Below are 13,505 nucleotides of genomic sequence, written 5' to 3' on the forward strand. Positions count from 1 at the left end.
ACATAGACATAGGTGAAGAATTCAGTGATAAGAGCAGTTAGTGGGCAGATATAGATAGTATTGATGAAATTCATTTTAAATTGGTCCACTTGTTTTTGCCAAGTCACCTCACATACACATTGAAAAGTGGAATAATAAATCATAACTCCAGGATGCCCCACAAGAAAGAGACCATCTGTGGGATTAATAAGGATCTGATTCAACATCTATCTCTTAGTAAGGAGAAAAAGTTATTAGGCTTTCCTGTCTACTCTTCCTAATTAAATAAACAAAATTTTATGGTCATCAGTGAGGAAGAATCAAAGACAGTTCATCAGGCATCAATCTATGTGCCCATATTTGCTGATTTTTTGCTTATTGTTTGTATGTGTTGCCATGGGGATAATTATTAATGTGTGTTGTTTTCCCAGACTGCTCAAATGCTGAAACTTTGAGAGAACTCTCAAAGCTTCATCTGCCTGGCCCTTACTTTTAAGCCTAGATGGAAGGGCAGCTTGTTAGTTACAGGCTAATATTATCCTACCACATGTAATTTGACATTACTGGATGCCATGATGCTCAGATTCAAATCAGAACATAGAAGGGTCATCTTTTCTCCTTTGCTTAATCTTTGTTATTTTTCTGTCTTGGATAGCTTATTACATTAACAACAGATCATTAAAAATGAAATTAGTTTAGGCTACCATTTAAAATTATAGCTTTTTTTAAAGTATTTGACAGATTGCCGTGTGGAATAGAGATGAGAATTATTTTCATGGGGTCTACAGGAAGAAAGTTAAAAATTTAAAAAATGAATGCTAAAAAGGGGAAAATAATTTTTAGGCTAAAAATAAAAAAAATAAAAATAAATGGGGCGGCCAGGTAGCACAGTGAGTAAGAGCACCGGCTCCAGTGTCAAGATGACCTGGGATTGAATCCCGGGCTCAGACACTTAGCACCTACCCAGAAACACCTGGCCATGTTACCTTGACCAAGTTACTTAACCCCAATTGCTTAGGGGGAGCCAGGTGGCTCAGCGAGTAAGGGCACCAGCTCCAGTGTTGGGATAACCTGAAGATCGAATCCTGGGCTCAGACACTCAGCACCACACCCAGAAATAACTGGCCGTGTAACTTTGAGCAAGTTACTTAACCCTGATTGCTTAAAAAAATAAAATAGAATAAAAATAAACTCCTAAGAATTAGAACTACACAAAAATGGAGTAGGCTGTTTCCAGAGGTTGTGGTTTACCCTTTACTGAATATCTGCAAGTAAAGTTTAAATTTTCATTTGTCCAATATGATGTTTAGATTTTTGTTGAAGACAGCAGAGTCAAAAGGTAAGTATCACATAATTAGATTCAATAGGACTAAGTTCAATTCCTGACTCATCTATTTAGTACCTTTGTTACTTCAGCTAGTAACTTACCCTCTTCAGTCTCCATTTCTTCATCTGGAAAATGAAGGACTTGAAATAGAGAATTTCTAACATCCCTTCTAGATCTAAGTCTATGATTCCATGACCAGTTGGCCTCTTAGGTTCATTCTAGTTTTAAGATATTTTTATTCGGTGAGATATAGATATTGGTATTCAGAGACTCATGGAACACAATGTTTATACTGAATAAGAAATTTTATATGATTTTAACCTACACATTGGAGATTTATTTGTAGTAGAATATCACAGAGTATTTTAAGGGTATGTTTTGTTTTGTTTTTTTTAATCAACAAAAGAATCTTGTATTTTCTTCACCTTAAAGTTCATTATGGGACTGATAATATGTGGTCTGGTGTTCATCTTAGTATATTTTCTCATCTTTTCATAAAGGATACCATTAATATATAATGATAGCTAGTATCCATATAATACCTCCTATGTACCCAGGGGCAGGGAGCCTTCAGGCCACCTGTGGCCCTCTAGTTCCTCAAGTGCAGCCCTTTGATTGAATCCAAACTTCACAGAACAAATTTCTTTAATAAAAGGATTTGTCCTGTAAAGCTTGGACTCAATCAAAAGGCTGCACCCACTCCTATACCAAGCACTGTGCTAAGCACTTTACAAATATCATTTCTTTTCATTTGCTCAAAAACTCTGTGAGGTAGATGATATCTCAGTTTTATAGGAGAAGAAACTGAGGCAAGCAGAGGTTATGTGGCATGTCCAGAGTCTCATAGCTAGTAAGTGTCTGAGACTGGATTTGAATTTAGGTCTTCCTAATTCCAGGTCCAGTGCTGGCTGCTTTTGTCTAGAACAGTGTTATAAAGATTTTATAGAAATGAGAAAGTAAACACGTGCTTGTAGTTACAACAGAGTTGAAGCTGGAAAGTGAAGAGTTAACTTCACATCTGGTTTTATTGATAGTACGAATGTCAAAACTGATGTGTTTCAATTCTTCTAATAACATATGAACTCATTCACTAAGATAAGTATTTTGCAAAATCTAAAGTGCTATGTAAGCATTAGCTATTATTCTTCAGTGAAGTATCCTTTTAAGTGACTGAAACATGGCTGGTCTCTTTTTTCCAAACTATATCAAAGACAGCAGTCATTCTCAATCATAGAAGCAGAAGCCTTGTCCAAGTACAAAGGATAGCTATTTAATCTCTCTCTCTCTCTCTCTCTCTCTCTCTCTCTCTCTCTCTCTCTCTCATATATACACACACACACACACACATATATATATATATCTTTTAAAAATTCTAACAATCATTTTATTTATTTATTTATTTTATAAGCAATTGGGGTTAAGTAACTTGCTCAAGGTTACACAAACAGTTTTTTTTTGTGTGGGTGTTAAGTATCTGAGGCCGGAACAGATCCCAAGTCCTCTCGACTCCTGGGCCAGTGTTCTTACTCACTTGCACCACCTAGCCACCCCATTGACATTCATTTTAAAAAATTTTCAGTTTCAAATTCTCTTCCTTCACTCAAGCCCCTATCCCACCTATTAAGAAGGGAAGTAATATGATACCCACTGTGCATATAAAATCAAAAATACTTTTGCTATTCTGTGCTTGTTTCAAATAAATATTTATTCCAAATTCTTAAGGTCTCCAAATGTTCATTGAGTTACTTACAAATTCAGAAAGTAAAAATTTAAATGCATATCATATTGAAAGATGGAAGAGAAAGTCTCTATGAATAAAATAATTTCTATCATAGTTTTTATTTTTGGCTTGCATTAACAAAATTTATACTATAGGGGTGGCTAGGTGGCACAGTAAATAGAGCACTGGCCCTGTAGTCAGGAGGACCTGAGTTCAAATGCGACCTCAGACACTTGACAAACTCACTAGCCATGTGATTTTGGGCAAGTAACTTAATTCCAATTGCTCTCTGAAAAGCAAATACACCCACACCCACACATACATACATATATATATATATAAAAAATAAAATAAAGCTGTATTATGGAAATGTGAAATAACTTTGCCTCAAATTCATTAATAATGATAGGTCAACAAATCTAGCCTCAGACACTTAACACAAAAACTGGCTGTGTGACCTTGGGCAAGTCACTTAACCCCAATTGCCCTACCTTCCCCTCCAAAAAAAGCAAAAAAATAATAATGATGATAGATTAAATCATCTTACACATTACAAAACAATATACCATATTTTACATTATAAAATTTCATATCTTTGTAATTCATTTAAACAAAACAAGAATATAAAATGTGCTGTGTCTTTTAAGGACTTTTTTATAGTTCCTATTTCTGTGCATGATCTAAAAATTGTTGTCAATTAGTCAGGAGTCCTTATATTGAGTAATCCATCAAAACCTTAAAAACATTATAATCATTTTTGCTTGGCTCTGTGCCTACAAATCCATTTTTTCACTGCCAGGGAAAAATTATTTATATCTAAAGTAGTAAAATGTTCATTTGTGGATGCAAAGACATTGGTATATATCAGCAATATGTTATCAAGTGAAATCCAGGCAGAAGAATTTTTTTTAAATAAAGATATCTCTCACAAATCAATAAAATTGAGAAAAAAGAATATGAATGATTTCTACAGTTACAAGGGTTGTATATGAGGATTATTTATTGCCACTTAAGAAAAGAATAAGTATTTTGTCTCACTATTTAGCTTCCTCTGTTTTAAATTACAGCACCTTATGAAATATGCCCAGAGGATAATCTAATGTCGATGGTGTGGAAAAGAACTCCAGCAGGAGATATGGCATTCAACCGATGTCCTCTGAATGCCACAGGTACAGTAGGGAAAAAAATCAATTCAAGTCACCGTTAATGATAGGAATAAGAAGATTCTTCTTCCTGTTTATACCATCCTCCTTTCTATCTCCTTTTTTTTCCTTACCTGTGAATAAGATTCTCTAACAGCTAACCAGAAGGAGCAAATAACATACTTAATGGGCTTCATGAATTGTTTTATTTTAAATTAAAACCTATGAGCTAATGAGATGACCCAGAAAATTTTGCTAAAACCATTAGAGTGCTTTCAATGTAAGGAGTGTGTATTAGGGAAAAGCAAAATAGTAATATAAGTTGATATGCAGGATTAAGAAAAAAAAGCTACCTCTTGTCTGCATTGCATTTATTTTGATGCTTTCTGGCATCTCTGTTATAAAGATTTTTCTCTGTTCTTTGTGACTTGCAGGCACCACTAGCAGACGCTGCTCTCTCAGTCTTCATGGAGTGGCCTTCTGGGAACAGCCAAGCTTTGCAAGATGCATATCAAATGAATACAGACACTTGCAGCATTCAGTAGGTGCAAAGCCAGCTTTAGTACTTGCTCTGTTTATTCTTTGCTAATGATCTATGTGTGAGAATTTAACCTTCTGCTGTGGAATCAAATCAGTAAAATGTTTCTGATGAAAAATGCCTTTGAGGAAAAAAAAATACTGTGACAGAATATTTGTGTTTTTTTTTAAATTCATACTAAATTGCTTTGTTCCCAGGGTTTTTGTTGTTGTTTATTCTGCTATTTAAATGAAAGAATCCTCTATCTAACATAATGATAAGGTTTTTTTAAAAATTGATTCAGCTTCAAAGAAGAGGAAAAAAATCACATATTTTGGCTGATAAAATATTTTCTTCAGTAGAAAATGACACGCTGTTGCTTCCAGCCACCCTGGGTAATTTTATGACACTTTAAATTCTTTTATCGTTCACTAGCAGAGAAATGATGATAGAGGGTGCATCTTTTAGATATCTAATTTCTCGTTGCAGCTTAAGACTGAGACATGTGCAAATGACTAACCTGCAGTGTTACTGCACCAGATTACTAAGAAAATTAATTACTCATGAAAGATTACGTAGGCCAAATGTTCCAAAGATAGCCTCTCTTTTCCCACACACCATTGAATTATTCATAGAGTGTGATGTATGAATATTTTGAGGACAATTAAATTATGCTTGACATTTTACAAGCACAAGTCAGTATCATTACCTGGGATAGTTGTACTTCAGTAGGAGCTTCCTTCTACTAAGTGTTATGGGAAGAAAGGTAGAATTAGAAAGTGGCCCAACCTTGATTTTGAACATTGACAACAAGGCGTTTTAGTTAAGATGGTTTAAGGCTGACTACACTTAATTTGTATTTTTTACTTTATTGCTGTCATATGCATGCACATGTAAAACATGACTAAAGACCAGATCTTAATTAATGTGTGTTTATACTTTCATTCTGAAAGCTAGTTATCTAAGCAAAGACTTTATTTGGTTAGATTTGTGTATGAGAAATGTTGGTTGAACTTGGCTTTATAGAATGAAATTCAGTATTCAGTAAAATTTAGAGTTCCATTTGTCAAATGCATTAATATATGAGAAGACAGCTTTCAGCATTAAAGTATAAGGAGGATGATTTATTAGCTAGTGTCTTCCAAGATGGAAATCTTCAAATAGCACATCTACTTCCATTATTTTAATTATGACCTCTCTAGAAATGATTCTCCAATCTTTTTCTCCACACTTTTACTTCTCACTTAAGTTCCCTCCTTATATTTTCAATTTTTGGCTGAATATCTCCACCTAGGAGCTATAGCTGAAATTCAATATGTACAAACCTGAATTTCTCATCTTGATCCCAAATCCTTTTCCCTCTAATTTATCCATAGTGAAACCCAGGTTAATAACCTTAGTGCTATATTTGATTCTCTCTTATTCCTTATCCCACATATTCAATCAACAATCAGGTCTCCTCTGTTCTTGCTCTACAAAATCCATTCAATGCCTTCTACTCCTGCTGAGTAGGAATACAACCCAAATTTATGTCCTTGTTGCTTCTTTTCTAAATCATAATAGGATGTTGTCAAGATGGTTACTATCCAGAGGCTCTGTCAAATCAGACATAAAATCCCAATATCCAGGCCCTTCAAAAAGATTGTGCCTTATTTTTTTTTACCTTCTAATTTAATATATACATGAAAAACATTTTTGTTTTGTTTCCTTCTGTTTATCTAGAGTATTTTAGCAGTTCTCTCACTGGTCTTCCTCAGTCTGTCACTCATATATTCAAAACGTACTTCACCCCCCTGCCCAAGCAATTGCTGTGGTGATATTATTCCTACTTTAAAAACTTCATTGTATCTCCATTGGCTATGGAACAAAATTTAAATTGCTTATTCTAACATTCAAGACCCTCCAACAATTTGCATAAAATTTTTCCCACTCCTCTCCATTTCTAGGCTCATTTCTTATAGCAAGGTAGTGATACAGCACTGGACTTAGAATTAGAAGGTCCTGAGTTCAAATTAAGCCTCAAATATTTACTAACTTTGTGACCCTGGATAACACACATCCTTTCTCAGTCTCAGTTTTATCATTTGTAGATGGGGATAATAATAGCATTTATCCTCAAGGATAAAACAAGATATTAGCACAGCACTAACTTTAGGCACCTAGGTAGCACAATAGCAAGAATACTATTGTAAGAAACCTATCTTCCTAAGTTCAAATCTGGGCTCAGACACTTACTGGCTCTGTAGTCTTGGACAAGTCATTTAACCCTGTTTGCCTCAGTTCCTCATCTGTAAAATGAGCTAAAGAAGGAAATGGAAAACAACTCAGTATCTTTGTGAAGAAAAATCCAAACAAGGTCATGAAAAATCATAAATGACTGAAAAACAACTGAACAACAGCCTGCAAACTTTAAAGCACAATAGAAGTATTAGGCATCATTACTATTGTCATTTCTGTAGTCTATGTTTTAACCAAATTACACCATGAAATTATATGTATTTGCTTGCATCATACCCATGCCTAGAAGGAATTCCCTGTAGTCTTGTCTAATTATTTCAGACCTTTAGGATTCAGTTCAGGTATCTTCTATAAGCACACTCCTTGTGCCCTCCACTGAATATAACTCCTTCCTCCTCAAATTTCTAGTAACACTTTGTCCTCATCTCTTCTTCATGTATATTACTTTTTTCCTGATATTATAGTTATTTGTATACTCATCTTTTCCCTCGTTGTACTATAAGCCTTTCAAGAACTAAAACTTCTGATTTAATTGAATAGATTTTAGGATTATAGTAATTAAAACAGAAAGGGACCTAGAGATTATCTAGGGCAGGGGTGGGGAACCTGTCATCTCAAGGCCACATGTGACCTCCTAGGTCCTTTTATAAAGAGGATTTGTTCTCTGAAATTTGGATTCAATCAAAGGACTACACTTGAGGACCTATAGGGCCATATGTGGCCTTGAGGATACAAGTTCCCCATCGCTGATCTAGGGAAACCCCTTAATTTAGAGATAATGAAATTGACATCCATAGAACAGGGGTTAAGAAGAAAAGTTAGTCTCACAGATTTTCTGACTCTAAATCTCCTACTCTTTCCAGCATACCATGCTGCCACCTATACTGAAATGACTTGACTTGAATTTCATTTTTGCCATGACATATCCATAGTCAACTGTCAATTATCCATCCTAGCACAAGGTAACAGTAGTATAAATAATAAAAGAATAGATGTTATTTTAGATATCATTGTTTATATATTGCTATAAATATACAATAGATATAAATAAAAGGAAATATGGGATAATTGATACAGAGCAAGCCTCAGAGCTAGGAAGACCCAGAGTCAAATCCCACCTTTGAGAAACATTTTGTACAAATCACTTGATCTCTCAGTGTTGTCTCTGACTGTAAATAATGGAGATTGTGTTAAATTGCAGCTGAAGTAATTTTTCTCATATGTGTGACAGCTCTACAAAAATTGCATGCAATTGTACTATAGTATAGCCTAGACAAAAGATATTCTTTATCCTTTTTGTTTTCTTAATTGAATAGTTAGGTCAAAATATTTATAATAATTATAGAATCATTTAGGCCAAAATATTTATAATGATTATAGAATCATTTAGGAGATGAATACCACCAACATCATTATCCATAAAAGTATGATTTGATCTTCCCACCTATTAGAAGTCTGTCTTGGACTTTTGCAAGATTTCAACATAGTACAATGGGGAAGAAAAGGGTCATTGGATTTGATGTCATAGGATCTGGGTTCCGATGTGACTTTGTCACTTACTATTTCTCTGACATTGGGCAAGTCACTTCAGCTCATTGTTCCTCAGTTTCCTTACCTTTAAAATGAGAGGGTTGAAATAGTTGTTTTCTTCTAGTTCTAAATCTGTGCTCCTCAATCAAAATAGAGAATTTTTTCATCTCTCCACTTTATGCCTTACTGATTATCAGAAGAATGTCAAATAAGTATATCTTTGATGTGCAATTCAAGGATTCTAATATAATTGTAATATATAAATCAGAAGCACAAATCCTTTTTTTTTTGAGAAAACTCTTTAAGGAGGCACTTTGTTCTAAAAAATTACTTTTTTTAATAGGACACAATAAGAACAGTGGATTTTTTTTATTGTTTTGCTTTTTGGAGGGGCGAGTAGGGTTAAGTGACTTGCCCAAGCTCACACAGCTAGTACAGTGTTAAGTGTCTTAAGCTAGATTTGAATTCAGGTCTTCCTGACTCCAGGGCCTGTGCTCGATTTCCTGTACCACCTAGCCGCCCCTACAGTGAAATCTTTTGACACCACTTTCAAGTACATATTCTCATAAAACTACTCTATAGATGAATAGTACATCATAGTCTATACTAATTAATGTTTTCTGGTCATTTAATTTTTTGGTAATAATGTCTATGAATTTTTTTTCTGAACCATTCATATCTTCCCTTCATTCAGTATCAATACTTTCAAGCCATTAAAATTGTTGTCTCCAACATGTCCCTGTTCTATGTATGCTTGGGTTAGTTCACTTGTTTTCCTGTCTTTGTTTCTTCTGTACCATTTTTACCTTCGGTATAAGCATTTGCAAGGCTATAATGTTAAGAGTACAACTTTAGTGACTAAATAATTGTTAATAATAGGGAAAATTTTGCTGTAGAAAACTTGCTTTTTCTTTTTTATTTTGTATCTACCTGTTCTCCTCCCAGTTTCAATCTTAAATGCCCTAGGTACTATGTTGTTTATTTGAGTCTCCAGTGAGCTCTCTTTAAAGTGGTTTTGCCTTTTCTGTCTGTCTTGTGAGGTGATACTAATCACAATCTTCCATCATCGTTCTCTATAAAATTTTACAAATGACATTAATTTCAAAATTCCTATTGCCTTTTATTACCATGTTTCACTTGGCAAGTACAGTGGTATGCAAATTAACTGAGACAAAGTAAAATAATTAAATGTGTCAACATACAGTAAACCTTATAACATTGTACATTATTTAAAAAAATTTAATGTGCAATATGTTGTCCTTTTCTTCAAGTCATTTGTTTTATACAGTTTGGCATTTACTTTACAAGGTTTTGCCAGTCTTTAATTCTTCACTAGGAAACCACATTTTTATCACATTGGATATTAAACACTCCATTTGTCAAAGTCTTATCTTAATTATGACTCATACTTTTAGAATGCCTTTTAAATAAATGGAGTTCCCAAATCATTGAAGCTTATTTCTATATCTTAGTTTCATTTTCTAAACTTTTGATATCATATAGCATGATGGAAGATGGTCTTGCAGTATTCCACCTCCATTTGGAAAAATATATAATTCTCAAATGATTTTGTTTCTCAGTATATCAGTACATTTATCAGAATTTATCATTCACTCAATGGAGGTAAGACTCCAGGCCCACTGGATGTTTTTTTTTAAACACAAACATTTTTAGTGAATATTTTACATCCTAATGAAAATACCCAGATCTTATAGGCTTGTCTAACTTCTAACAACTTCAGTATAGCCTGTAAATAATTATTTAGAGTCTCATAAATAAAAATTACCTTTATTTTCTTATTAGTACTCCTGTTTTGAACTACCTTGTCCATGACAATGTTTTTCCTTCTAATCACTGATTACTACTAATCTTTTATTTCCTACTGATCTTCTCACTGTTCTTTCAACTTGAACTACCCAATGCCTCATTCTAGAAGAATCAGTAGCAACCCCCATGGCTTCTTAATCCCTCTGAAGCATTGTTTATATTCTGAGGTTTAATTAGGCTATTGGCAGCAATAACTTGTCAGTTCTTGACACTCCTTTTCATTTTTTACTATACCTTCCTTTGAGTATTATGTAACTGATTCTGTGTCATTCTAGGCTTGAATAATCCTTGAAATGCTTGACTTTTACACACCAATAGATAATACAGTATTTTAAAAAGTCATTGAATTATGATCCTTAGGAGTCCTGCCATAGAATTAAAAACCAATCAAAAGAGCATAATGAAATGTATGTATGATATGAAATCCAGTACTCAATTGACAGAAATCCAGCCAAAGTTGGGGAAACCATCTCTATCCAATTCCATCTCATCACAGTCAAATGTTCTAAGTCAGTCTAGTGTCATATACACATCTGTTACTGTAGCAAAATGAGACCATATCAAAATTATTGTTTCTTGTAAATAATTCAATAGTATATAACACTATAACCTCTGGGTACTATTAATCTCTTGGTAAATTACTTCATGCCATTGTCTATTGGGTGAACTTTGGCAATAGAAAATAACTAATAATTTTTAAAAAGGCTATCTCCATGTTATTATCTAAGCTCTACTGTTTAGAATTTGTGCCTTCCTCAAAGGCTCATCTCAGGTGTTACTACAGAAAGTATTTTCTGATACCCCAGGCTTGTAGAAAGATATAATGATAAATTTAGAGCTGTATGGTTCTAGTTCAATTCTACCATTTTACCTTTAAGGAAGCCAAGATTAAGTGTCTTATGTAAGGTCATGTTAAGTATTTAGTGACAGAATCAAACTCAGGTGCTATTACTCCAGTTCCCTTGCTATTTTCACTGCCCCAAAATAGGTAACAGATAGGAATTAGAGGGGAGGAAAGGTATCATTAATATAATTACTTCTTAAGTGAAGCTTTCTGAAATTGTGAAGAACGATAGTATACCTTACAGATGGACTGTAGGAGTTGTTGCTTAAAATAGTACATGATTGCATTAGCTTAAAAATTTTGTGTATCATTTATAGTGGGAAATTATGAGAAGTTTTTTTTAAGGAATCAATACAATAGAGATAACTGTGCTAATAGGAGGTATTAAGTAAAAGAGCAAAATTATTTGAGAAATACACCCACTCTTCGAATCTTGACCCTGGAAACTACCTCAATGTTAAGAGAAATGAGACTTCATCCTAGACTATGAAAAAGAACCCATATTTAGATTCCAATCTCTTTATCCTTTCTTTAGTTGATCTTGTCAATTTACATTAAATCTGAATGACTTTAAAAAAATTTTTTAAAGGTATACCCTATAGAACAAAAGGCTCACAAATTATTCTAAAATGAATAGGATTAACTGCAATACTGAAGAGAAATAATTAAAATGTAAAATCCTATGTACAAATTCACTGACATTTTAAAGGGAATGAATGTAAGAGAGAGAGAGAGAGAGAAAGAGAGAATCTCTATTGCTTCATGAGAGTGATTTTTCCCACCATTTGAGTAGACCTAGAATAGTAGTCTTTTTTTTTTGCTATTCATAAATATCATTTGAAAGATTAAAACATTAAGGTCAAAAATAAATGCTCAAAGTATATATATCCAAGGTGATTTTGAGACTCAAATGAGATAACAGATATAAAATATTTTTTAAACCTTAAAGCATTATAAATACTCATTATTATTGTTTGGTTGATTTTTCTTTTGCCTTTTTGGAGGGGGAAGGCAGGGCAATACGTATTAAGTGACTTGCCCAAGCTCACATAGCTAGTAAGTGTTAAGTGTCTGAGGCCAGATTTGAACTCAGGTCCTCCTGACTCTAGAGTCTGTGCTCTATTCACTGCACCACCTAACTGCCCTTAAGGGAAGTCCTACTTTTTTTTAATTTTCATGAGGTAATTGGGGTTAAGTGACTTGCCCAGGGTCACACAGCTAGTGAGTGTGAAGTGTCAGGTCAGAGGCCAGATTTGAACTCAAGTCCTAACTCTAGAGTCTGTGCTCTATTCACTGCACCACCTAACTGCCCTTAAGAGAAGTCTATTTTTTTTATTTTCATAAATGAAAGTGGTTAAGTGACTTGTCCAGGGTCACACAGCTAGTAAGTGTGAAGTGTCTACTTAGAGGCCAGATTTGAACTGAGGTACTCCTGACTTCAGGGCTGGTACTCTATCCACTGTTCCACCTAGCTGCCCCTCATACTCATTATTATAATACAATAAATAGATATATATTTATTATATAAGTCTATAGTCACTACCTAAATTCTGGTAATGATTTCATACCCTGAGCTTTCCAGCTCTCCAGATCATCCAGCACTCCAGCTGATATCAAGCAATACAAATAGAAAAATGCAAGGGTGTGTTGATAAAATTTAACAAATAGTCTTCGAAGGGGAAAGAGGATATATTAAAATTAATCCACGTTATCAACACTTTCTGATATTTAGACAGTCCAAAAAACCCCAGTATATTAAGCTCTCATTCACAGTGATTGAAAATTTCTGTGGTGTAAATGCTCACACTGAGAATTTAACATTGGATTTCTCAAACTAGTTAGAGCTGGCTCCAACACAACCTTATACCACTTTCATCTATAACTCCTTGTACTCTAGGAAGTAAGTTAAAATCCCTTGAATTGTTTCCTTGTTGGTTAGGGCATCTTAATAGGCTATCTACTATACATATCATGGGGTATAAAAATAAAGAGAATGAATTTTTTTACCCATTTTGGTAGTCTCCAATGCCATCATATAGGAGATCATAATCATTAATTCTTATAGGGTAAATTAAGCATCTGAATATGCTTGAAAAATCTGGAAAATCCCTGACTACAATTTAGTGATCTTTATAAGGTACATCTCCAAAATGAGAAGAGCAACCTAACAATCAAGTGTATAGAAAGAATGTCCAAGCTGGTGGTGAAAATTTGGAGGACACTGAGGGATAACACACACACACACACTATATATATATATATATATATACACACACACAAAATGCATATATACATACATATACTATATATGTGTATATAAATCTTGTGAATATGTATGTATATATGTATGTATGTATGTGTGTGTGTGTGTGTGTGTGTGT

At 33.9% G+C, this 13,505-nt stretch overlaps 1 protein-coding gene across 3 annotated transcripts in view; it reads left to right on the forward strand.

Moving 5' to 3' along the window:
• The window catches only part of ADGRB3 (adhesion G protein-coupled receptor B3), a 923,661-nt gene that overhangs the window by 408,043 nt on the left and 502,113 nt on the right, over nt 1-13,505 (forward strand). For all 3 annotated transcript variants that reach the window (XM_069070720.1, XM_069070722.1, XM_069070721.1), the window contains 2 exons: nt 4,094-4,195; nt 4,603-4,709. In XM_069070720.1, coding sequence (XP_068926821.1) covers nt 4,094-4,195; nt 4,603-4,709 — 209 coding nt within the window. The remainder of the gene's footprint in view (nt 1-4,093; nt 4,196-4,602; nt 4,710-13,505) is intronic.

Source organism: Petaurus breviceps, unplaced genomic scaffold (assembly GCF_028583685.1).
Source record: "Petaurus breviceps papuanus isolate PSGF00001 unplaced genomic scaffold, PetGlider_PUasm1.0 90822, whole genome shotgun sequence".
Lineage (NCBI taxonomy): Eukaryota > Metazoa > Chordata > Mammalia > Diprotodontia > Petauridae > Petaurus > Petaurus breviceps.